Source organism: Bos grunniens, chromosome 21 (assembly GCF_055505025.1).
Source record: "Bos grunniens cultivar Pamir isolate PY7600 chromosome 21, Bosgru_T2T1.0, whole genome shotgun sequence".
NCBI lineage: Eukaryota > Metazoa > Chordata > Mammalia > Artiodactyla > Bovidae > Bos > Bos grunniens.
In genome coordinates, this window is record NC_141185.1 from 63936876 (window position 1) to 63964464 (window position 27589).

Here is a 27589-nt window from a genome sequence, read left to right on the forward strand (position 1 = left end):
GCGCCCAGCAGTACTGTTTTAGAACTTCCAGAATCTGAGTGAAAAGAATATGTATTCAGAAAAGCATTTAAAGAGGCAGAACAATCCAGAGTCTGATACTTACTTGTGGCCCAGCTCATGAGCGATGGTAAAGGCCAAATTGAGGCCATTGTCTTCGGCAAGCACACATTTCCTCTTAGCACTGCACACACCTCCTAAGTAAGCAATTCCTGCAGCAGAGACACAAAACACATCCTCTTCAGAACATGCGAGGTCCTGACCTCGCAGGGCAAATCCACACGGTCAGCATCACACACCATCGAGAAGGGCAAGCAGGGGCGAGGATGACCACGGGACTGGGCCTGTATCTCCAGAGCTCATGGAGACTGGCTGGTCAGTGTGGGATGCTTCTGTATTTGTCTAATGATAACAATAACCACCACAAGCATCTCTCAAGCATTTAACATGAGTCAGGCTGAGCAGCTGGCACATCTTATCTAACAAAGTCCTCATTAGCCAGGATGGAGGCAACAGGGAAACCGCGGTTCAGAGAGGAAAGGTAACTTTCCCAAGGTCCCCTGGACTGGCACCTGGAGCTGGAGGCTGAGGCAGCCAACTTCAGCATCCAGGGCTGGGGCCAGGCGAGGCCAGCAAGGCGAGGTGCCCAGCGTGCAAGGTTCAAGGAGAGGACCCCGAGGGGGTGAGCAGGCTCCTTCAGACTCCGTGCCCTGGGCCTCCACATCCCTCGCCCCAGGCCCAGCCCCGCCAGGGTTAACGCTCTCAGGGGGTGAGACAGACCAGGGCCAGGGCTCACTCAGAGCAGGCCAAGGACAGCGGGAAGGTTCAGGAAAATGTCTCAGGAGCCCCTCAAAGGGGGAGACCGGGTCCTGGGAGGAGTGAAAGACACTGGAAGAGTAAGGGCCTGGAGGCCATCTGGAAAGACGGACCCCGCGGTCCAATGGCTCATCCCTGCACACACGTGAGGGACCCCAGGACCTTCCCTGAGAGGGCAAGACTGAGGCAGCGCAACTAGGGGAACCAGACTCAGGAGAACACTGTGAGCAAGGGGCTGAGGAGAGAGGATGGGAGGGGGTGGGCTGTGGGGGTGATGGGGGGAGGACAGAGGACGGGGGGGGCGGCCTGTGGGGGTGATGGGGGGAGGACAGAGGACGGGGGGGCGGCCTGTGGGGGTGATGGGGGTGTTCCAGGGGAGCAAAGCTGTTCTGCTACAGAGGCCCGTGAACAGGAGAGGGCCTTGGATGGACTGGGCACAGCTGTAGGTCACGGGCATCAGCCGTGCATAGCTGCCCATCTCTGGGCTGACACTGCCAGTGGCATCTCTGCACGCTCCTTCGCAGCTCTGAACCTCGGAAGGGCATTCCCGTGGTCCCCTCGAAGGACCCCCAGCACAGGGCCTGAGACAGGGCTTGAGTGCTGGTGGCGGCCGACTCCCCACTGTGTCCTGTGACACGAATGAGGGTCTGGGGGCCTGGGGGGCGGTCGGTGGGTCACAGGCCTGGGCGGGCCCAGGGCGGCCCTCGCTGTGTACTCACAAGAGTGTGGAGCGGGCAGCGGCTTCAGCTGGGCGTGCATGGGCCAGTGGCACAGGTGACCCGGTGACCAGGGCCTCTGCCTGCCAGCCCGCACCCTGGGAAGCGCTGTGGCCACACGTGGCTCCCTCAGTGTGCTCAAGGAGTCTTGGGAGCGAAAGGCATCCCCTCGGGCACAGGGGCCAGGGCGGGAAGGAGCTGGCAGAAACGGTAAGTAGGGGGATTTAGGAATTAAAAACGAACCTCCCTCCCTGCTCCCAAAGAGCTAAACCAACATCCTATGTGTTGACATCAAGACTAAGCTGGGGCAGACCCCCAGCACACACAGGGCCCCCTCACAACCCCTGCGAGGGGCAGGCCAGCTCAGCACAGGAGCCGGGCACCACGGCACATGCCTGCTTTTATTTGGAAACATGCTTGGCCAGGGTTGAACTTTTTGTTTTCCACCAAAAAAAAAAAAAAAAAAAAAAGAAAGGAAATGCTCTTAGGCCTCAAGATGTGTTTTTTGCACGCTGGCATCTTAATGCAGACTATGGGAAGGAAGAAAATGACAACCAGAAAGGACACGATCTGCCTTTGCAGTGCCTTCAAGGTCATTATTCTGGTTTTGTTTTAAAAATGCTTTCTGGGCTGCTGCAAAAAGTCCGGCAGTGAGCAGGGCGGAAAGCTTCCACAGGGCACTGACGGCATCCGCGTGCCGCACACACGCACGCACACACGCACACACACACACTCAAACACACCGATGGTCTGTCCAGCCTCCCGGGTCAGTGAATCAGTCGGAAACAATCAGACGTGCTCGCCCCGAGGAGTCGTCTGGTGAGGGGGAAAGACAGACATCCAGGGCCAGCTGTGCTGAGCCTGCTGTCCCAGGACCGCCGCTGAAGCAGCAGACTTCAAATACCACAGGAACACGCCCCCGGCCCCGGCTGCACTCAGCACCAGAATGGGGCATCCTGAGCTTCCACTCTAACTGGGCGACACGCAAGGCTGGGGAACAACTAAGTGGAGGGCCTCTCAATAATCACATTTTAGTTTCTCCAAGGTGCAGATGACTTTTTTTTTAAACTAGAAATGAAGCCTTGGTTTATAAGAGATGCTCCCAGACAAAGATGGATTAAGGTCTAGTGTTTTTAATGATTTATTCCAATTGTGAACTGCCTGGTCATAAAACCAAGCAAGGCAAAACACCTCAACAAAAACAGCCCCAAAATGGAGCACTGGAGCTTGCAAGTGTATGAGCAATGCTGTGGAAAATGCTTAGAACTCGAAAAACAAAGTCTGGAGAGAAGCCCAGGTTGTTGTAAAAGCACTGTAGGGAACAGATGATAATTAAGCCAGGAGCTTCAGGGGAAAACAAAGCCCAGCACTACTCCATGTTTTCTGGGAACAGCAGTGTAGACAGCAGGGTGTGATGGAGACACGGAGACACCCTGTTACCTCTGCAAAGGCACCAGCTTGAAAACCCCATCAGATCCCACCTTAGCACTTGTCAAGAAATGAGGAAAACCCAGTTTTCTCAGCATCGATTTTGTTTTTTAAATTAAAAAAATGAAGTCTGTAAACATAAGTTCTGCTAATGTCCATGCTGAAACTGTGGAAGCAGAGGGACCGTCTTGTGGAACTGGAATTCCCCACAGACAGCAAGGATTTCTCAGACCCCAGAGTAGTGCTTTCAACGGTTTTGGCCTTCCATGATTTAAAATTCTACACCAGAGAAATCAGAGTAGAACTTATTTTTGAAATCTTAAAAAACATCAATTCCACATGTTTGCGGAGCTCCTTGGAACCAAAGCGAAGCAGAAAGGCAACTGGCATTTATTAGGGTTCTCTTCACAGGCGAGTTCAGCTCTGCGTGCGCCGTCCTCCCTTATCTGGAAGGTATTACTGGCCCCACTTTACAGGCAGGGAAGTGAAGGTTCAGCATCCGGTTACGTGGCTGATCAGGGCTCAGACTTGTGTACAAATGCAGGGCTCCCTTTCTCCAGCACCCGCGCTCCCCCAGGCAAATGCTGGGCCTCCCACACCAAACTTTTGGTAACCAGCAACAACGACAAGCTTGAAGGATTTAAAAGATTTTCATAAATCTTAATGTGCTCTTATGCTGAGATGTGGGTGGGATACAGTAAAGGTTTCACATGTTTAAGTCCAAATTCTTTAATCCTAAAGATGAAAAGACTTGAGGGATATATGTGGTCATATTAACAGTAGCAGAGCTACCTCTAGGACATGGTTAAGTCATTACAGATCTTTACATTTTTTTTCCTTTTGGCTTAAACCTAGTACAATGAATATGCACTCACCATGAAAATTAAAGGTATTGGTTATATTTCATTTATTCAAGGTGACATACAACAGAGGCAGAGGTGGGAGACCAACAAACCACCACCACCAACAAAAACTATCTGGATTTTGATTCTGAGTGTGCAGCCCTGAAGGCCGTAGATATGAAGGAAGTTCACAGTCAGCACATAATTGAGTGTGTGCTTGTGTCCTAAGGGCAACTCACTCCATCTCCATGAAACCCATGGCGCAGATTAGGAAAAGCAATGTACATTTTGGAAAGTCTGAAATACTGGAGTTACAGATGAAGGGCTGTAAAGCGTTTTCCTGATGCCTGGAGAAGTGTATCTAATTCATCACAAAGCAGATCACATCCACCAGAGCCTCCCAACCCAGTTTCTCAGGCAAATCAATTCAATGTGGACACACTCTTCTCTATTCCTTTTCTTGGTGGGAGCACAAGCTTGAGGAGCTAATTGGGTGAGATTGTTTAATTTCTTTTTCAGTGGAAAACTGTGTGGTATAAGCACATAATTCTTAGACTTAGAGTTGACCATATGATGTTTTCTAGATTTAAAGAGTAAACAACACCCAATTGTATAAACTCTGGTTTATCCAGCAAATTGTCTGTGTGAACAGTTTATAGCTGCTGGCCCTGTTGCCCATTATTCAGACCTTCTTGGGCTCTGCCTGAGAGAGATGATCAGCTTTCTCCCACCAGCCACTCCAGGAATCAACACCATCATGGTTATCCCTGGCATACCATGCTGCCAATTATGAGACCGTAATTTACATCTATTCTCTCAGCAATCACAGCAGTAGAGATTGAGTTTCACGCTCAGGCTTGTCAACAAGTCCTTGTGCTCTTGGAAACTCACTAAGTGGTTGGAGGTACGATCTGAATTTGTGAACGGCATTAGGAACAAATGTCTTAGAACCTAGGATGTGACAGATGAAAAGTAACTCCAGTCTATTCTTATTACTCACAGTACTTGGATTCTAAAAGGAAGCTCTGAACCCTGAATTCTGGAATAGAGAACAACTGGTCCTAGGGGAAATACAGGGTTTAGTTCCTGTGAGCTTCTGATCACATTTTGTCAACTGACACATAACTTTGTTTTATATGTGTTTCTGTTTAAAGACACGTATTCGATACGTATCATTGACTCATTAACATTGAACTCAGTGCCTGTAACTCAAGGCTGAATGAAGTTCATCTAGTGTTTTCTTTGCAAGCCATGTGGCAACCTTGAGCTCTGAAACACTAATCAGCACTTCAGCACTATCCTTGGAGGCCACTTGAAACAGCAAAATCACCACTAAAAGCAGAAAAATATGAGAACAAGGTGCCAGGGAGACCTCAAAAAGGACACTTGTTCATAGCATGAGAGCTGAAACAAGAAAGAAAAACACTGCCTTGTTTGACCTCTCCTGGGAACATGCCTGTTGGGTGACTCAAATATTTCACCATTCTCCATGTATCTGCAAATGACCACAGAAGTACTGCAAGTTCTGACTGGGGAGTTTCAAATAAATTTTAACGAGTAGGTGAATTCACAAATGCAGACTCTATGAACGAGGAAAATTGGCTGCATTCTCAAAAACCGTGTCTTTTACCAGGCACAATGAAGTCCTTATCAGTTGCAATAAGGAAAATCACTTTTCATTTACATTTCCTATACATGCTGCTTATATTTCCTAACTCTATACTATTAGATTAACTGACTCAGGCCCTTCTCTGTAATTCTGCTTCTGCAGTCTCTGAGATCAGCGGTTCACAGGGTCACTGTAAGTCACTGACCCCCGAAAGACTTCTGCACAGAGTGGACAGAGCCCCACAAATGCGGAAGGACAGTCTTCTAACAAACCGGGAAAGAAGGTTCATGCTAAGTGTCTGGAGAGGTGGCAAGGGTAGGAGAGGGTGGTCCCACCGCTTGGGACTGAGGGACACTGCTTCTCAGCCCGGCCCTGCCCATTGCTTTCTGCCCTGGTGCAGGGCCCCCATGCCCCAGGGGGCACAGCACGACAGCCCCTCCCAGATGCAGCCTTGTCTTAGCAATTCCCCAAAAGTAGGAATCCCCATCTCCCTGCTCTTCTGGGCCCCTTGGGGTCAGTCACAGAGGAAGGAAGATGAGTTAATAAGGTCTTTATCCCTATACCATGGATGGGGATGGGAGGCAACGGCTTAAAAAGTGGCACTGGTTCCCTCCTTAAACATGAGCACTGCAGAAGTTGCCACTACAATACAAAACTGTGCCAAACATCTATCTAACCTGGAAGCACTGATGAACTAAAAACCCCGCAGCTCCCAAAGGTCAAACAAAGCGGTAAACAGACAAAATGTGACGGTAACAGCTTCCAAGTCTGACCACTGAAGGGCTCACATGCTTGATTTTGAAACTTAATACCAAGTCAGAGTAATCAAAGTAGTGTGCTACATACATAGACATTCAGATCAACTGAGCAGAACCGAGAATCCAGAAATAAATCTTCACATTTATAGTCAACTGACTTTTGACAAAGGTGTCAAGACCATCCAATGGGGGAAAGAACAGTCTTTTTCAACAGATGGTGCTGAGACAGACACCCAATGTCAGAACCCCTTCCTTAGATCATACACACAAATGAACTCCAAATGGATTGTAGACCTAAATGTAAGAGCTAAAATGATAAATCTCCCAGAAGAAAACAGAAGTAAATCTCTCTGATCAGAGTGGAAGGCAAAGCCTTCTCAGATGTAACACCAAAAGCATGAGTGGAGATAAAAAAATCCCACGCCAGTGTGTTTACCAATGCAGACATGGTCTTCTTGTGGCCCACTCCTCCCACAAAGGAGAATGGCTGGGTGGGGGCTGGGAATGAGGTGGGGAGAGATGGAGCTCCCAGCCAAGCAGTGAACATGCTGATACCTCCCCAAGGAAGCTGTCCAGCCACACTGCCTGCATTATGACTTCCTGCTAAGTGGGATCGTCCCAGCAGCCTCTGTGCTACAGGCTAGCTCATGCAGCCGTGTCAAATCCACGTGAGCTGCTGCTTGTGTGTGCATGGGTATGGGGGTGTGTGTGTGTGTGTGGCTCTTGATTACGGTCAGAATCAGAAAGGACAACGTGTGCTGGGCCGCACTCCAGCTTAGGACAAACATGCCCTCACTCTGGGCATCCCAGGCACCTCTGGGATCTAGGGCTTTAGGAAGAGATGCCACCCCTGGTGAGGGAAGCACACGGCAAGACCCCCAGAGGACTCAAGGGTTGCTGGGCTAGAGCTGAGACTCCTACAAGATAAGTTAAGTGAGTGAAGTGTAAACAGACTCTCCCTGGGATTCACAAACTGGAACCGAAAAATTTATCCGAAAGGTTTGTTGCACTCTGTGGAAACTGAAACATACTGGGAGATGGCAAGGGAAGCGAAATAACTATTGACATTCAACAGACCACAGCCAGCTTGAGCCCCGTGCACAGAGACGCCATGCAGGCTTCCTTTGCTCCAGCAAGACGGAGCTTATGTCTGGGAAGAGGATCCCCAGGGAGCAGACAGGGCGCCTCCAAAAGCTCAAGAGGCCTCTCCTCAGAGGGCACACAGGGGCTCAGGGGCTTCTGCCTCAGGCCCAGACCCCCAGCAGAGGGCCTCAGCAAATTCACCTCAGGACGTCAAAGGAAGGAGGTCTGTGCCAAGATCCTGAGACTCTCTCATTTTGTCAAATACTTCGCACAGTGTTTCCTGACTGCCTGAACGTTACAGCCTCATGCCAGGCACAAGATCCAAAGATGAACCAAAGGGGTGCAGGCCATGGGAAACAGTCCCAAGAACACCATTCCAGCAAGAAGACACGGAGGCAGGTGGAAAGGTGAGCAGACATTTTATACATCAAGCTCAGGGCCCGACAGGTGGGCACTGGGGTCTCTAAGGGACGATCGTCCCGGTGTCCTGTGTCCAGGTCTGAGCTCCTGGGAAAGTAGACAACGGAGACTGCAAATGGAGCTGGCTCTGGGTCCCTGCTCAGGGTCACCGGTCACAACAGAGGACCACGCCCTCCTCACTCTCACCTTGGGTCACTCGGCAAACATGTCTGGACGCCCTGGCCATGGCTGGCTCCGCCGGTGGGAGCCTGCCGGCAGCACTGTGAATGCAGCAGGGATGCAGGCCTTCAAGTTTCATTTCAAAGACCTCCAAACCCTTGTGTGTGCTCCCCAAGCACCGCAGAGGGAAACAGACCCTGCCAAGCCTGCTCGGTGTCTGCATGTCTCAAGCTCTCCTGGATGTGCACATGCACGCGTGTGGGTTTGTGCGTGGGCACACATGAGTGTGCCTGGATGCGGTCTGGGCAGCCACCACCAGACAACATTTCTGAAAGCTGGTGGTGTGAGGTGGACGGCCACGCTCCCGTAGTAAGGAACCCTGGTGGATTTCAGAAGTTTTAACTATATTCCCATTTGCTCACCAACCTCACCATTTAGCATCTGTTTTTGTCAATAATTCCAGGGACCTTTACTAGTCCTCCTTTCACAGCTTTGAGACTCCTCCAGCCTCCTCTCTCACCATCGTGTTTCCTCTCCCTGGGGGTGAGGGCGCCCTCTCTATCCCTAGGGAAAGTTGGGGTTTAGGGGTCAGGGGTCAGGATGCACTTTCCTTAAAAATATCTCGGTCCTGTGGGATGTGGAAAATGACACAACCAAGGCTTCCACAGGGCCAGATATCCCAAAGGAGTACCTAGGAGTGGATGTGAAGTGTTCCCTGCAGAAATTCAAGTGCCACCTGGCAAGAGGGACACACTCCTGACCTAGCCTGCTCGTGGTCAAATGCACCCTGAGTCATAATCTCCCTCAGCAGTCCTGTCTGGACTGAATGTGTGAGAGCAGCGGGCAGGGCGTGAGGGAAGACCACCACACTGTGATGGCGGCTGAGCTGGAAGAAGGCGTGGTGGCTGGCGGTGGGGGCAGAGGGCACCCGAGGCAGCGCCCAGGGAAGGGCATCCACCTGGCTGAGGGGGTGCTGGCCACAGGGCAGTCACACAGGCGTCCACTTTCTACAGACCTACCACATGACAGAAGCACTCAGGCGCGGCTTCCCCAGAGGGAGAGGACACCAAAGGGAACAAGTGGGTCTTCCCAGGGGCTGGCGCTCTCTGACCACCAGATCTGGGTCACAGCGAGTGCTCAGCTTCAAGCATTCACTGAGCAGCACACCTAGATACGCTTGTTTTTATGTAAATTTGAAAAAGAGAAGAGCTGCACACACAAGTGAAAAAGGAGAGTATGGACCTGATTTAATGATCTGAGACCGGTCAAGATTACTGAGTAGTTCAGATGATAGTGTCTTGTCCCAGGAGCTAACATATAACCTGGTGACTACAGTTGATAAGACTGTATGATATAATCAAAATTGGTTTAGAGAGTGGAAGTTCAATGTTTTCACCCGCTCCCCCCAAAAAGTAAATATGTTAATAAACTCCATGGTGGTGGGTGGAACCTTTTCACAAATTACCAAGTGGTACACTTTAAATATCCTAAATTTTTGTCAGTGATACCTCAATAACATTGGGAAAGAAGACAGGTTATCTTAAGAGAATTCAAAGGTCTTCAGATCAGATCAGATCAGTCGCTCAGTCATGTCCGACTCTTTGCGACCCCATGAATCGCAGCATGCCAGGCCTCCCTGTCCATCACCAACTATCGGAGTTCACTGAGACTCACGTCCATTGAGTCAGTGATGCCATCCAGCCATCTCATCCTCTGTCCTCCCCTTCTCCTCCTGCCCCCAATCCCTCCCAGAATCAGAGTCTTTTCCAATGAGTCAACTCTTCACATGAGGTGGCCAAAGTACTGGAGTTTCAGCTTTAGCATCATCCCAGGGCTGATCTCCTTCAGAATGGACTGGTTGGATCTCCTTGCAGTCCAAGGGACTCTCAAGAGTCTTCTCCAACACCACAGTTCAAAAGCATCAATTCTTCAGCAATCAGCCTTCTTCACAATCCAACTCTCACACCCATACATGACCACAGGAAAAACCATAGCCTTGACTAGACGGATCTTTGTTGGCAAAGTAATGTCTCTGCTTTTCAATATGCTATCTAGGTTGGTCATAACTTTCCTTCCAAGGAGTAAGCGTCTTTTAATTTCATGGCTGCAGTCACCATCTGCAGTGATTTTGGAGCCCAGAAAAAGAAAGTCTGACACTGTTTCCCCATCTATTTCTCATGAAGTGATGGGACTGGATGCTATGATCTTCGTTTTCTGAATGTTGAGCTTTAAGCCAACTTTTTCACTCTCCACTTTCACTTTCATCAAGAGGCTTTTGAGTTCCTCTTCACTTTCTGCCATAAGGGTGGTGTCATCTGCATATCTGAGGTGATTGATATTTCTCCCGGCAATCTTAATTCCAGCTTGTGCTTCTTCCAGTCCAGCGTTTCTCATGATGCACTCTGCATAGAAGTTAAATAAACAGGGTGACAATATACAGCCTTGAGGTACTACTTTTCCTATTTGGAACCAGTCTTTTGTTCCATGTCCAGTTCTAACTGTTGCTTCCTGACCTGCATACAGATTTCTCAAGAGGCAGATCAGGTGGTCTGGTATTCCCATCTCTTTCAGAATTTTCCACAGTTTATTGTGATCCACACAGTCAAAGGCTTTGGCATAGTCAATAAAGCAGAAATAGATGTTTTTCTGGAACTCTCTTGCTTTTTCCATGATCCAGCGGATGTTGGCAATTTGATCTCTGGTTCCTCTGCCTTTTCTAAAACCAGCTTGAATTAGGTTGATGAAATCATAGTGCTATCAATTAGTTAACTAAAGTGGTATTAATGAGTCAAGGTTTGCTTTTATCTGTATCCCCAGAATTCACCTGTTTTATCTGTATTTCTTGGACCATATGAGGTGGCCTTATATGGTCCCATTCTTCCAAAGACCCTTGCAATGTTATGTCCTTGAAACTCGCCTGAAGCAGCCTTGACTACAGTTTCACCCCCTCTCATACTAATAACTGTATTTGTACAGAAGAATAAAATACAAGGTCATATGCAGAATTAGGGAGAAGGCAATGGCACCCCACTCCAGTACTCTTGCCTGGAAAATCCCATGGATGGAGGAGCCTGGTGGGCTGCAGTCCATGCAGTCGCTAGGAGTTGGACACGACTGAGCGACTTCACTTTCACTTTTCACTTTCATGCATTGGAGAAGGAAATGGCAACCCACTCCAGTGTTCTTGCCTGGAGAATCCCAGGGACGGAGGAGCCTGGTGGGCTGCCGTCTATGGGATCGCACAGAGTTGGTCACGACTGATGTGACTTAGCAGCAGCAGCATGCAGAATTACTTGCCAAGTTAGCAAAGAGAAGCTTTTTCAGAATAATTAAGAAACCGTGTCTCTTGCTAAATGCTGAGCCCAGCAAAACCATCCTCTAGGGGATGAACTGTGGAACGTGAGTGCGGCCTGGGGTGAAGGTCAGCGGCGTCCAGGGCCCCTCCCCGCTGTGCTTTGTCCTGGGGCCCGCCGGGTGTGGGGAAGGTCAGGCCCCAGGGCAGCTCTGGACAGCAGCTTCTGACTCAGGTCTGTCAGTGCCCGCTGGCAGGACCCCACAGCCCGTTAACTAAAGACAGGGTCTTCACACAGGAAGCTGGCCGTCATCTGGGTGCTGACTCAGCTGCCGTGAGCTAAAGTCCACCCGCCATGCCAGCCCCGACTCCAGACAGCCTCAAGAGGCCTGAGAGGGCTCTGCCTCTGCAGACAGGAGGCAGAAAGGACCCTGTTTCATTGTAGTTAAAAACAAAAGCTAGCCTCTTAGAAAGGAATGCTGATGAGAAGTCAGGTGGGCCCCCAGCACAGTGACAGAAAACAGGCCAGCCTGCGGCAGGACAGGCAGCAGATGAGGAAGACGCCCAGCCTGGGGAAACGTCCCCAGACGTGGCAGGCAGTGGATGGTTTGCCTTTGGGTTCAACATTTTACTGCTCTACACTTACGGATACAGCTCGTACCTAAGGCTCCTGTCTTAGTTCCTTCAAGCTGCTGTAACAAAATGCCAAGGAAATGTATTGCTCACAGTTCTGAAGGCTGGAAATCTGAGACTAGGGAGCCAGCACGGTTGCGGGTGAGGGAGCTCACAGTCTTTGAGGCACAGTCTTCCTGTTGTGTCCTCATATGACAAAAGGGGCAGGGAATTCTGTGAGGTCCCTCTATTATGGCACTAATCCCAACCACGAGGGCTCCGTCCTCATCTACCATCATCACACTGTGGGTTAGGGTTCCAATATATAGATCAGGGCGAACAGAAACATTCAGATCAGAGCAGCTACCTTGGATCTCAAGACTGGCCCAAGACTACAGGAAAACATGCAGGTCAGGGCCTGTGTTTGAATAAACAAATGCTCATCTTTTAAGCAATTCCACACGCTTCCATCTTCCCTCTGTGATTATGATGACGGCCCCATGTTCCATTCCCAGGACCAGGGGATCCTTAGAACTCCGCTGTGGCCTTCCACCAAGGCTGGCCGGCCACCGGGCCCACACCTACCCCAGACTCACACCACATCCAAAGGACTCACCACCCCAAACTGTGTCTCCTCAAGTTTTCCTCCCCTTGAAGTTCAAAAGCTTGCAGACCTGGCCATTCTCTCTCCTCCCCACCCTCTCTCTCTCCTTCCACCCCACCTCAGTAACCATTAAGTACTGCCATTTCCTGCTGCTCACAGACTCTGGGATTTGTTTGTTTCTTTTTGGTGCCAAGTCTAGAACCTGTAAGCTTGGATTATTGAGGTAGCTCCTCAGGGGTCATCTTTCCTGCTTCTCTCCACTCCAGTGAGTCCTTTAAAGGCTAGATTCAAGTGTCCTCTCTTCCACTGATTTTGCCCTGATCCTGCCAGCTCACATCCCCTGCCCCTCTAGGGCCTGTCATGATACCTTTTCTTTACAATGAGCCCCATCGTCCTGCAGTCCAGTCATCTGACCAAATCTTATGTCTGCAGGGATGTTAAGCATCTCTGAGCCAGCACCCACACACTATTTCATAATTAACATGGGCTAGTTAATTATGAAACAGGTTCTCAATAAGTTCCATAAATGAGTAAAAGGATACTAATCTTCATAAAAAGTACCCTCTGGTGCTTAAGAAGTCGACTAGAGTTCGATGCATAAGACAGGGTCCTCAGGCCTGGAGCACTGCGACAACCCTGAGGGATGGGATGGGGAGGGAGATGGGAGGAGGGTTCAGGATGGGGGATACATGTACACCCGTGGCTGATTCATGTCAATGTACGGCAAAAACCACTACAGTACTGTAAAGTAATTAGCCTCCAATTAAAATAAATAAATAAAAAGAAGTCGACTGGAACAGGAAGAAGTAAACGGTAAGTAAATGATAGAATGATACTAACATCAAACCTGTGTGTACCAGATCCAATGCTAAAGATTTCCCTTCATTGTCTCATTTTATACTTACAATCTCCTGGTGAGGTAAATACTATTTATTATCCCCATGACACTGGGGAGAAACTAAGACCCTAAGAAGTAGACAACTCACTTGAAGTCAAACAGTGAGTGATGGAGCTTGGTTCCCATCTCAGATCTTTTGGATCAGAGGCCTCACACTAAACTTAAGAGGCTGCAAGCTGGTGGCCACAGAAGAATACAGACTATAGAAATGTTCTGTTTGGACCACTAAGTATGTTAAAAAAAAATAACCATCACCAAAAATTAAAAATTAGGGGAAGCTACATAAAATTCAGATTTCCCGACTCTTCTTAAAATATCAGATAACCAGAAAATGATACACTGGTCAGTTGATGGTGCCAGGACAACAACTGATCCAAGTGGAAACAAATGATTAAAACCCCCACCTCACAGCACACTCACAAAAATAAACTCTAAACAGTACAAATGTGAAAACAAAACTTTGAAAGGGTAAGAAGAAAATACAAATAAATGTCATTACGATTTCACAATATTAAAAACACTTTAAAACAAGACCTAAAAAGCAGAAATCAGAAGGCAAAGAGCTGTTATCTAGCTAAATCCATGCAGAAATGTCTACATGACAAAAGTCATAGGCATAAAAGGACAGACATGAAGAAGATATTTTCAACTCACATGACCAAGGAAAGATTTACAAGACAGTCTTCCTAACTAACAGCCAGAGGTATGCAGGATAGAGTCCCCTGAAGACAGCAGCTCACACACGCCATGCCGGCAAAACCTGACGGTGGTCAGCCTTAAAGACTCAGATGCTGGGGATGAATAGAGTATAAGTTGGTATAAGGGCTGTTTTAGAGAGCAAGTTGGCTTGTCTAGAAAATCTGAGGGCTGTGAAAGCGTTGTGGAATGGTTATAGCCTGGAAGTGCCAGACTGTACTTCTGCACTGGCAAGCCCCAGCAGACTGGTCTTAACAGGAAGGCCTACCACCCATCACACACACACACACACACACACACACACACACACACACACACACACACGCATACTCGTGTCCACACACACACACATGCACACATGCATGTGTGCATACATATAACTACCACCCTGTGAGGAGACGTTGTCCTCAGCCTCAGTTACAGCTAAGAAAATGGAAGCATGCAGAGGGTGAGTCTCTGTCCCAGGCTGGAGCTGCAGCCAGGAAGGACAGCAGCTTCTGGCCGCAGCCCTCCCGACTGCGCTGAGGGCGGGCGGGCCCAGAGCGGCAGGCAGGCGGGGATGGACCCAGCCAGCACTGAGCAGAACACATGCCAGGGGCTGAAGGGGAAGTCTGCCAACTACTGTTCAAAGTCCAGGGAGTTCTCTGTTAAAACCCAAACCAAAAAGACTCTAACACAGATGGCTTTAACCCTTGAAACTGTGCAAAGTTTGGTATGTATCTGTGTAGTTTTTTTAAGAAGGTTTACGGTTTTCATCAAATTTCCAAAGGGGTCCATAACCTTAGAAAAGTTAAAAACACTAAACACAGGAATCCCACAATATAATCAAGGACATTCCCTAGGAAAAAATCCTCTCTGGACAGCCAAGTCAGAGCAAAAGATCCTGGGAAAATTATCCTTCAGCCCTCAGGGATTACCCAAGCATTCCTCAGAAGGTGATAACCACCAATATTCTGTTGAGTGTGTTTTTCTTTGCCAGATCTAAACTGACTGACTCATGGAGTAAAAGAGTAAGGGTCTAACTGCCTTTATTCACCGAGGTTACTTTTAAAAGAGCAATCAAGGTAACGCAAGGGTGAAAGGCGGATTTTATTGGTTAGGTGCATGCTCTTTCTTAAGAAAACATCCGGAATTCAGTATTCAACTTAAATTGAACTCTGTGGTTATAAAGAATCTAAAAATAAAAGACAAAAAATCTGAGAGACATGGGCTATTCATATACGCGTATTCGTACATACACATGATCTACAAGTATATAATCCTAAGGGTTACAATATACATACTTTCTTTAAAAAGAAACTACTCTTCTGTTTTATCAAGGGCCTACCTCTTCCCCTGGAGCTGCATTTAGCTTTATTATAGGATCTTTACTAAAGATCTTTATAGTAGGATCTTTACTATATCTTGGAGCTTTTTACTGGGGCCTAGGAATTAAATATGGAAATGTACTTTCCTCAGCAAAGTACACACTGACCTTTGTTACAAACTGTCTTTGTTTTCTGCAAGTAAGTATTTCTAAAAAATGGATTTTGTTTGGATTTAATAGTAAAAACAATATAAAAGCCATTTGTTGATTTTGTTCTCCACTTGCAGGAAACTTACTGATACACTGCCATTCTCATTCAGAAAATTTATGTCCACATCCACTCTGTCTGCTTCAAGTCTGAGGTCAGAGGAGCACTTATTCTGCTCCGGCCAGTGCACAGCACATGTCCCCTGACGACACTTCACACAAGTGTCACCAGCACGAAACAGAGCAGAGCTTTGTTTTCCATAAATCATTCTCAGTCTTGGTCTAACAAAACCCAACGAAACTGAGAGACAAGGCAGGAAAAGTCCCTCTAAAAATAGATACGTCCTTTAAGACCATCTTCTGAGAGTGTGGAACTGTACACACTTTTTTAGGCATCTCAACCAGACTGTTGACCTGGCTACCATCCACTCTTCCCAGTACTGAAAACCAAAGAACGTTCTAGGCTCATCTGCCTAGGTTGCCATCCACATAGGTTCCTGAAATTATTTCCTAGTGGCACCACCTTAACCAGTCTCCCCAGTTCCAAACAAGCTTCAGACTTCCCAAGATGGGACTAGATTATCCCCATGGGAACAGTGACATCATGGACAAGTGTCAGTTTGCTGTGACACTGTTACTCCCCAGCAAACATAGCTGACTCTTACAGGGATAGAACTGCCCCACTCCATTCAATTGTCCCACTGATCTTTTTTTGCACCAGTTTGGTATCATGAAATAAATATTAATTCCAACCCTCTCAACAGAAGATCTTCCATTCAAAAACATAATAACCCAAGAATGCAAATTGCTATTTCCTGATCCCTGCACTGTGCTGGGCAGGCTCTGGCTATAGTCAAAGACAGCCCCCATGACTGCATTTGGAATGCAGAGGCAACAATAAATCAGATGGACTAGTGAACACAAGAATCAAACCAGAAGGCAGTGGGGCAAATTTTCCAAAGCAAAGCAAGATTTTGACGCAGAGGATCAGCTGCTCAGGAGATGAGGTGACGATTTTCCTGGACTCCTTTTTAAATTTCATGTCTGGATCTCGTCTGGAACATCTACCAAATGGACTCAGGCCCAGATATCTGACATTCCTTTCGTAATTCCAGCCCTGTGACTGCCCCTGTGTCACGGCAGCGGGAACCTTACTTCCAGCCTTGATTTCAGATCATGACCGACACTCCATTATCTGAGCTCCCTCAGCACAGATAACTGCCCAGGAGTCTTTATACAGCCACAGAGGACTGGGAGGCCTCCAGTGTGAAGATGTGCTGAGTCTCTACATGCTTCTCTCAACATGACATTTGGAAAGCTGAAGACAAGAGCAAGCAGCTGGGGCCTTGGAAGGCACCATCCTCAGTGATCTCAGGGGCCACTCTCTGCATATGTGCTGGGGGCAAGGAGGCAACCAGGTGGCAGGAGCCATCCTGAGGGACAGGGTCATCGCCGCCCTCCAGCTGACACGCAGGAAAGCCTTGGGCTGATCTGGTGTGTGTGATAAAGGCAGCAGAAGTCCCTCCCCAAACATAAAGGATGGTCCACAAGGCCCTGGGCTGCTCTATACCTGAGGGCAAGTGGACTACTCTTAAGGGAGTGCATTTCCATTATCCTGCTCAAAGACATAAATGTCAAAGACATATGCCACTGGCAGGATAGCTAGTGAACCCCAGGAGAGATTCCTCTGAGGATTGGTCTCAAACTAAAGAGTTATGAATTCACAATTAAGGGTGTTAAATGATTCCCTCCAAGAGAACCAGGATTGTGCTGATCCAGGTAGAGCTGACTTAGCAGTCACTGCTTCCAACACATCCTTGGCTCCCTTGGCCTTTCTTAGGGATGTAAACCACGGGGAGATTTCACTTCAGGCTGGTGGATTCTGAGGGGATGAGGCAGACAGGCTCTTGGACACAGGGCCACTCTGTCATTTACCACCTAGGTGATTATGGCAATTACTTAAGCTCTCCAAGTCTTTATCCCCATTTGTGAGATGAGATGAGACAAATACCTACCTCATGGGGCTGGGGATTAAATGAATAATGCAAGTAAAGCATTTTTCACATAGTAAACACTGAACAAACATTATCTATCACCACAATTATTTTGACCAAGTCCAAATTAAAAAAAAAAAAAAGGTTAACAAAGCAAAGACTCGGTGCCAAGAAGCCTACAACCATTTCACAATTGTCTGCAGTTTAGCTGCCAGTGTAAAGATGTGCTGAGTCTCTAAATGCTTTTATCAGCACGACATTTGAAAGGCTGAAGACAGAACAACCAGCTGGGGATTTGGAAAGCACCATCCTCAGTGGTCTCAGGGGTCACGCTCTCTGTATATACGCTGGCGGCAAGAATGCAGCCATAAGAGCTGTCATGTACCCTAATATGCTTGGAATCATGCTGTATCGCCTCACTCGCTCTGGTCTTCCTCACCTGCCTCAGTTTCAAGCTAGACTGTAGACTGACTCCCCTCAAAATAGGTGTAAGCAACCCCCTTTTGGATGCTTCTACCTGCCTGGACACTGCCTGTGTCTGCCAAGCGACCAGGATGCCTCCAAGGGCCAGCCCTGCTGGGTCGCGGTGCACCACGCAAGCCTGATAACTTCCCTGTGATTCAAAGGGAAACAGAACCTTCTACAAAGCTTTCTCAGAGTTAGAAATGGGTGAATTCATAAAAATTGACTAAGAAATTTATTAAGATTAAATATGCAATGCACACTGAATGCACTCCTCGGAAACATCACGTCCCTCTGTTCTCTTCTGAGATCATGGGGTCTTCATGCTTAGGCCTCCTGTGTATTTGATCAAACAGAATTCTAAAAATTAATAAAATTAGCTTTCTGAGGCAGAAAATGCTATTTTCAAAAGAGAGAATTAACAATAAACTTATAACTAGACAATGGGGACTTACCCTGGGGGTGAATATTATAGCACAGAAAACAACTTTTTGAAAGGGAAAAAGAAATAAGATGCCTCGGAGGCCACTGGAGAAAATATCTGTCTGGGTTTTTCCACCAAGTTATCATCCCGGCCAAAATAATTCAATATGAAAAAAAAAAAAAAAGAGTCTTTTTAATAAGTGATGCTGGGCCAACTGAATATCCACATGCAAGAAAACTAATTTAGACCCCTACCACATTCAGACACAAAAACCAACTTAAAGTAGATCACAGATCTAAATATAAAAGCTAAAATGATAAAACTCTTAGAAGAAAACACATAGGTAAATTTTCATGACTTTGGGTTAGCCAATGATTTCTTAGGTCTGACACCAAAAACACAAGTGAGAAGAGAAGACTGATAAGCTGAAGTTCATCAAAGTTAAAGTTGTCCATGCTTCACAGTATACCTTGACTAAAACAGAAAGACAATCCCCACCCCCTCCAGTGGGAGAAAATATCTGCAAACTATTTATCTGATAAGAGACTTGAATCTAGAATATATAAAGGATCTTTACAACTCTGATAAAAAGAAAACTTCCCCATTTAAAATGGGCAAAGGATCTAAGTAGACATTTTTCAAGAAGATAAACAAACAGCAGTAGGTTTATGAAAAGATATTCAACATCACTAGCCAACAAGGAGACACAAATCAAAACCACAAGAAGATACTATTTCACACCCACCAGAAAACCTATAATGAAAAAGGCAAGTGTTATCAAGAACAAAGGGAAATTAGAACCTTCATATATTGCTGGTAGGAATATAAAATGGTTCAGACACTTAGGAAAATGATTTGACAGTTTCTCTAATGTTAACATAAAGTAACCATATGACTTAGCAATGCCACTCCTAGTTATAGATCCAAGAAAATTTTCCACATAAAAATCCATACACGAATGCTCAGTTCAGTTCAGTTCAGTCACTCAGTCATGTCCGACTCTTTGTGACCCCATGGACTGCAGCACGCCAGGCCTCCCTGTCCATCACTAACTCCTGGAGTTCACTCAAACTCATGTCCATTGAGTCGGTGATGCCATCCAGCCATCTCATCCTCTGTCCTCCCCTTCTCCTCTTGCCCCCAATCCCTCCCAGCATCAGAGTCTTTTCCAATGAGTCAACTCTTCGCATCAGGTGGCCAAAGTACTGGAGTTTCAGCTTCAGCATTAGTCCTTCCAAAGAACACCCAGGACTGATCTCCTTTAGAATGGACTGGTTGGATCTCCTTGCAGTCCAAGGGACTCTCAAGAGTCTTCTCCAACACCACAGTTCAAAAGCAGCAATTCTTCGGCACTCAGCCTTCTTCACAGTCCAACTCTCACACCCATACATGACCACAGGAAAAACTATAGCCTTGACTAGACGGACCTTTGTTGACAAAGTAATGTCTCTGATTTTCAATATGCTATCTAGGTTGGTCATAACTTTCCTTCCAAGGAGTAAGCGTCTTTTAATTTCTTGGCTGCAATCACCATCTGCAGTGATTTTGGAGCCCCCAAAAATAAAGTCTGACACTGTTTCCACTGTTTCCCCATCTATCTCCCATGAAGTGAGGGGACCAGATGCCATGATCTTTGTTTTCTGAATGTTGAGCTTTAAGCCAACTTTTTCACTCTCCACTTTCACTTTCATCAAGAGGCTTTTGAGTTCCTCTTCACTTTCTGCCATAAGGGTGGTATCATCTGCATATCTGAGGTTATTGATATTTCTCCCGGCAATTTTGATTCCAGCTTGTGCTTCTTCCAGCCCAGTGTTTCTCATGATGTACTCTGCATATAAGTTAAATAAGCAGGGTTACAATATACAGCCTTGACATACTCCTTTTTCTATTTGGAACCAGTCTGTTGTTCCATGCCCAGTTCTAACTGTTGCTTCCTGACATGCATACAGGTTTCTCAAGAGGCAGGTCAGGTGGTCTGGTATTCCCATCTCTTTCAGAATTTTCCACAGTTTATTGTGATCCACACAGTCAAAGGCTTTGGCATAGTCAATAAAGCAGAAGTAGATGTTTTTCTGGAACTTCCTTCTTTTTTCCATGATCCAGCAGATGTTGGCAATTTGATCTCTGGTTCCTCTGCCTTTTCTAAAACCAGCTTGAACATCTAGAAGTTCATGGTTCATGTATTGCTGAAGCCTGGCTTGGAGAATTTTGAGCATTACTTTACTAGTGTGTGAGATGAGTGCAATTGTGCGGTAGTTTGAGCATTCTTTGGCATTGCCTTTCTTTGGGATTGGAATGAAAACTGACCTTTTCCAGTCCTGTGGCCACTGCTGAGTTTTCCAAATTTGCTGGCATATTGAGTGCAGCACTTTCACAGCATCATCTTTCAGGATTTGGAATAGCTCAACTGGAATTCCATCACCTCCATTAGCTTTGTTTGTAATGATGCTTTCTAAGGCCCACTTGACTTCACATTCCAGGATGTCTGGCTCTAGGTGAGTGATCACACCATCGTGATTATCTGGGTCGTGAAGATCTTTTTTGTACAGTTCTTCTGTGTATTCCTGCCACCTCTTCTTAATATCTTCTGCTTCTGTTAGGTCCATACCATTTCTGTCCTTTATTGAGCCCATCTTTGCATGAAATGTTCCCTTGATATCTCTAATTTTCTTGAAGAGGTCTCTAGTCTTTCCCATTCTGTTGTTTTCCTCTATTTCTTTGCACTGATCACTGAGGAAGGCTTTCTTATCTCTCCTTGCTATTCTTTCGAACTCTGCATTCAGATGTTTATATCTTTCCTTTTCTCCTTTGCTTTTCTCTTCTCTTCTTTTCACACAAATGTTCACAGAACTATTATTCATAATATCCCCAACATAGAAAAAGAACCAAATGTCCATCAAATCAAGGATATATAAACAAAATATGGTATATCCAAGCATTAGTATATCATTCATCATAAAAAGAAGTGAAGTACTGACACATGCTAAAACATGGAAGAACTCTGAAAAAACTGTGGTAAATGAAAGCCAGAAAAGGGCACAAAGTATATGATTATGATTTCATTTAAATGAAATGTCCAGAATAAAGAAATCCATAGGGACAGAAAGTGTATTTGCGACTGGTTGAGAGTGAGAGCAGGGAGAGAATGTGGCATAACTTCCAATTGTCCCAGGGTTCCTTTTTTAGGGTGATGAAAAAGTTCTAAAACTTAAAAAAATATGATGGCCAGAAAACTGAATAAATAAACTAACAAGCAGGGACACATACACTTAAAAAAGGTGAAATTTATGGTATGCAAATTTTATTTCAACAAAGCTGTTTGTAAAATCTCATTCCACATGCAAAGTTAAAATTTTCTTAAAAAACCTTTCCCCCTAATTAAAAAAGTCTTATTAGTTCTCAAAAACACTAAATAAAGAACCAGGAAAATAGAAAGCACTCATAACTCTGCCCCTAAATAAGCAGGTTACTGTCCTTGGAGAAGGCTTCTCCCAGTGTCTTGATAGCAGATAGCAGCAGACTGGCTCCGGCAGGCCCGGAGTGAGTCCTGGAATGGTGCCTGTCGGGTGTGCTCAACTCACGTCCTCACTCGGGTTGAGGGAGGCAGATTCGGAGAGAAGTCACGGCCGAATCACAGCAGCTTCACTCTCAGGAGATGGCAAAGGAAAGAAGAATTCTGACTGTTGCAGGTAAAAGTGAAACCTCTCTTCATCTAACCTGGGGGCACTCGAGTTCCTTCCAGAAGTCTTCAGAAGTTACCAATGCTCCTATAAGCCATTCTGTTAATTTTTTTCTCCCTTTAACCGTTTCTATCTTCCACCAGACATGAGTACATAACAAATTTTTAAATAATGTGTGCCTGAAATTATGATTAACACTTTACACATGTTGCCTCACAAAAATTTTATGAGCCAGGTACAATTGTTATTCCCACTGTGCAGAGGAGGAAACTGAGACCTACATGCAGGTCCTTGTCTCCAAGGTTCAGCATCAATCCCTGTGCACTGCCATGATAATTTCTGATGCAGAGTCTTATCACCCACCCATCCACCCAGTCCTTTATTTAACCAGGACTATTAATATAATGGACTGAGAGTACGGCCTTGAACACTCTTCATAATGGACAACAAATATATGTCCATGCCAGGCCTCTCCACCAGGAGACTCCTCAACCAGGATCAGACTAACTCCCAATGAAAATAAAAGTGTAAGTTGCTGAGTCGTGTCTGACTCTTTGAGACCCATGGACTATACAGCCCATGGAATTCTCCAGACCAGAACACTGGAGTGGGTAGCTGCTCCCTTCTGAAAGGGATCTTCCCAAACCAGGGATCGAACTGAGGTCTCCCGCATTGCAGGCGGATTCTTTACCAGCTGAGCCACCAAACACTCAGTTCCCTGAGAGCTGATCAGTTCCTCCTGTGTCTTTATTTTTTTCATTCAACTCAAATAAATCCATCCCATATAAGGGTTTCTTAGTGGCTGCAGTTGAAACATACAATATCTTCAATATCTTGTCTTTATTATTTTTTTTTGTTTTGGTTTTCTCCCCTGAATCATTCATCGGGAATATATTCAAACAGAAAAGCTGAAAGAACAAACTGATCAGCCTTTACTCCTTCCATTAGAATTAATAACTGACATTTTATCCTATTTGTCTTATTTAGTTTTTAATTATTCAGATTTAAGGTATTCACATACCATAAATTTCCTTTCAAGTGTGCATTTCAATAGTTTCTGGTATATTCACAAAGTTGTACAAACATCACCATGATCTAACTTTAGAACACTTTCATCACCATACAAAGAAACTCTGTACTCGTTAGAAATCACTCGTCAGAAATCACTCGTCTCCTTCAAGCTTGAGGCAATCTCTAATCTACTATCTCTGATTTCCACATTCTAGACAATTCCTCTGAATGGAATCCTACAATATGTGATCTTTTATGCCTGACGTCTTTCATTTTGCATGAATTTTCCAGATCCATCCATTCTGTAGCCTGTATTATTATTTCTGATGATCAAAAAATTTTTCATTATATGGATGGACACCACTTTGTGTAATATTTAGATAATTTCCACTGTTGGGTTACTTATAAACAATGCTACTATGAACACTGATCTACAAGTTATTGTGAAACATATGTTTTCAATTCTCTTGGGTATATACCTAGGAGTGAAATTGCTGGGTCATAGAGTAATTCTAATATTTTGAGGCACTGAACATATATTTCTTTATTTCCAATTTAATTTCACCAATTTGATGGTTAAATGCATGTGTTTTTCTGAAAAAAAAAAAAAAAAAAGACCTACAAGATGTTTACAAATCCTCTCAATTAAAATAATAGTTTCTTGATATAAAAAAATATGCTGGAAATGGTTTATGCTCACTAAAAAATGAATAACTTTGTTTTTTACAACAGTGATACAAGTTTGTTTCACTGCCTAAAGACTTTAAAGGAGAGAAAATAAAAAAAAATTTTGATTCAAGCTATCAACAGCACATATAATTAGTCACATAAAGTGATTTTGAATATATGAATCACATATGAAACATATATGAATAAAGCCATTGGAAAATTGTTTTCTACACTTTTTATTGTCCTTTAGAGGTCACAGAAGCACTGCCCTGAGATAACAGATATCCCAATGGATTTATATTTCCCCCTTTAAATATACTAATTCTCACTTGTTCTAAAACCTATCAGTACTGGGTCAGTCATAACTACTTGCTAAATACATGTTAAGTGTTCAAACCCCTGCATCATTGTCAAGGTTGGGGGTTGTTTCTATAAGGAGTATTTCTGTAGATTGGAAGGATGGTCTAAGAGCTGGTGTGCAACTGTTCAGAATTCTACCTACTTCCAAGACCTCTGCTTCCACTAGCAGGGCCACTGTTTACTTCTGTTTGTGCTAAGGGCTGGCCCAGCCAAGAGATTTCTTCAGCCCTTGAGCTGACCCCTCTGCCCACCATGGCTCGGGGTCTCTAAGCAGCACCATGCAGGCTCTATCTGAGGGCCAGGAGATGCTGTTGGCCCTACCACACCATGACCCACTGAGATCCTTAGAGGATCTACAATCTAGTGGGCCAAGTGAGTTTGTGTGCCCCAAACCGTCCTAGCAAACTAAATCATGCCGTAGCCTTAACAGTACTCCAATGGTGGTTTGACCCCACTGCAGTGATCAACCCAACAGGGTGCCTTGTGACCATTCCCTTACAGCTGCTGCAGACTAATTCACACAGAACAATGTGGACTCTGTGGCATAAACAGCAAAATAGATCCCAGGAAGGAAGCAGAGGGCAAGGTAACCAATGAGGTGGGGCCATTCTGTGCAGATGGTTCTTTGCCTTTAGTCTAGGCATCTGTTGGCTTTGGATCACTCTTAATACCATGCTGGAGGACGAGCCAGATGTGCCTGCTAGCTCACTTCGATCGAAGCAATCAGGGCACATTTGAACAGAAAGGTGTGATAAGAACAAGCATGGCGCTTTGTTCTGCCAGATCTTCTGCAAAGCCCAACAGCTCTGCTACAGGAGGAGGCAGACCTAACGTGCTGGGCGGGAAAGTGGGGGTCACTGCATACCTGGACAGCCCCTGGGCCCTCCCCACGCCAAGCTCAGGAGTCTGGTCCATCCACTCTGGTCCATGATGATCCCAGGCACACCCATCCAGCCACAAGTCCTGGAGGGCAGTGTTTCTCCACTGGGAATGTTTGTACATATTGGACTACCACAACTGACGGGTCATGCTCTCAAGTGCACACAGTCCTGAACAAGGAGAAACCAGCCTGTCTCCAAGGCCAATATAGTTGCCATTGAGAAATGGCCCCTTTAAGACAAGGTCACAAACTCAAATGCCAGTGAAGGTCAGGCAGATATCCTAAGGATGAGGCAGAGTCCCAGGAAGTAGTCTTATGAACTATGTTCTTTGACACAGATGCACTTTATTGGTATTTTAATCACAAAGGGGTGTTTTCTGTGATTTAGTTCTACAAAGAAGTGCGTCCTCTCATTTTTTTCCATGAAACACTCAGCCGTCTTACCCTATACTTCGTTTTCCCACTTCTTATAAAGATGTGGGTACAGAAACATTTTGGTCTCAACTGTACCACAGGGAAAGCAACGCAAATCTGAGAATGAATGGCACTTGCCACTTAGCACCAGAGAAGAGAAACACGAGGGCATGGTGGGGACTGAGGCAAACTGAAAACTGCCTAAAGGGGGCAGCCACTGTCAGCTCCAGCAGACTGCTGCCATACAGGGATGTGGGTCTGGAATTGCCAGATCTATCCAGAAAAGCCAGAGAGCCTGGGAAGAGGAAAACACATTGCTTTCTTTGGTAAATTTCAGAAAACTAATAGGAAAAAAGAAACAAAACATGTTTGAGGCCAGATGCAAGTAGATCAAACCAGTCCATCCGAAAGGAAATCAGTCCTAAATATTCATTGGAAGGATTGATGCTGAAGCTGAAGCTCCAATACTTTGGCCACCTGATGCGAAGAACTGACTCATTGGAAAAGACCCTGATGCTGGGCAAGATTGAAGGCAGGATAAGGGGATGACAGAGGATGAGATGGTTGGATGACATCACTGACTGGATGGACATGAGTTTGAGCAAGCTCCGGGAGTTGGTGATGGACAGGGAAGCCTGGTGTGCTGCAGTCCATGGGGGTCGCAAAGAGTTGGACACAACTGAGTGATTGAACTGAACTGAACTGCAGCTCCTAGGTCTGCTACTTGTGCATGGGATATATGACCCCAGTTCAGAGTGCTGTCCATCCGCACTCGCTCTGAGCTGCTCTCACGTGGCCAATGGCTGGACCCTGCGTTCCCAGGAGGTCAGGAATAGTGCAAGGGAGTCAGGTACACACCCACAAATGGGAGACCTGCAAGGATTACAGTGACCTCTGTCTCAGTGACCCACGTAAGTGGGGGAGTCCACACTGATCAGAGCCCTTCAGCTCCACTCACCAGTGGCACAGCAGAGGCACGCTAGATGTAAGTGTCCAGGTGGAATGAGCACAGAGCACCTTAGGGGCTGTCATGGACACGGAGGTTTTCACAGGTGGGAGTTTCTTCCTCTGCCACCATCTGTGACTTAGGCAGCAGGTGTGGGCAAGGGTAAAATGAGTGGTTGAGATACAGACACAGTTACTTTGTACATTACTATGTACGTCATAGATTCCTCGGTCATCACAAACTCCAAGGCAAGGACTAAGGAATGATTTAAGAGAAAAAACGCTTGCCATTGTGAAGAGACAAAATTCTCTTTTCTGACAAGGTCCTGGCTCTTCACCCCGAATTTGCGAGCTAGTAGGAAGCATTGTTTTCCCAGCATCCCCTCTGATCTGCCTCAGCCTTCTCCTAGGCTTCCCCTTTGAAAGCAGCAGAAACAGACACAGAGAGCCCTTTGTCCGGCACTGACGGCCTCAGGCACTGACATTCTCGGGAGAGGGCCTCCCTTCCGCTCCAGAGACAGCCCGAGGGTATGACCCCAGGGCTCCTGACAGTGGTGTTCTTTGTCAGGGACAGGGCCACCCACAAGTCTGGGGGTTAGGAGCAGCAAAGGAAGCTGTGAGGCTGGGCAGATAACTTTGAGAACCTCACAAACTTCACTACCAAAGCTCTGCCTGGGCCCAGGAACACCCATATCACCAGGTCCCAAGCGAGGTGTGGGTCTACAAGGAGGACCCGCCCATCCCTCCTCACGTCTTTCCAGGGAAAACCCCGCAACTTGACAGCCCCAAGGAAGGTGTGCTTTGTAACCTGAATTCAACAAGAAAAAATTTTTTTCCATATATAGCAAAATGTGCAGCCGCTATTGCTCCACTGTCTAACCACCTGAGCAAAAGCTTCCTGAGCAAAGAGTTTATGCAGGAGTCTTAAAATTTCCCTTTTCTTTTTTTGATGGTTGGGAAGGATTATAAAGAATTTTCTATCTTGGCAGAAAATGCATATAGTTTTATTAAAACAACCTACTTTCAGAGCATAGCCCACACTAGGAGCCACGAGGGAACAGAGGGGACCTGGAGGATCTTCCTGGCTGGTTCAGAAACAAGCCTGAAGACAGCTGTGCCTGGGGCAGGGCAGCCAGTGTGGGCGGCTCAAAGACAGAGGATGGCACGGGGCTAGGTCCCAAAGACAAGCTGGACTCAGCCTAGAAGAGAAGGGCTTCCCCCGTGGCTTAGTCGGCAAAGAGTCTGTCTGTGATGTGGGATACGGTGTTTGATGCCTGGGTCGGGAAGATCTGGAGAAGGGAATGGCA

At 46.2% G+C, this 27589-nt stretch overlaps 1 protein-coding gene across 6 annotated transcripts in view; it reads right to left on the bottom strand.

The window, feature by feature from the left end:
* The window catches only part of ADAMTS17 (ADAM metallopeptidase with thrombospondin type 1 motif 17), a 406696-nt gene that overhangs the window by 235843 nt on the left and 143264 nt on the right, over positions 1–27589 (bottom strand). For all 6 annotated transcript variants that reach the window (XM_086364865.1, XM_086364868.1, XM_086364864.1 and 3 more), the window contains exon 8: positions 104–209. In XM_086364865.1, the coding sequence (XP_086220991.1) occupies positions 104–209 (106 nt within the window). The remainder of the gene's footprint in view (positions 1–103; positions 210–27589) is intronic.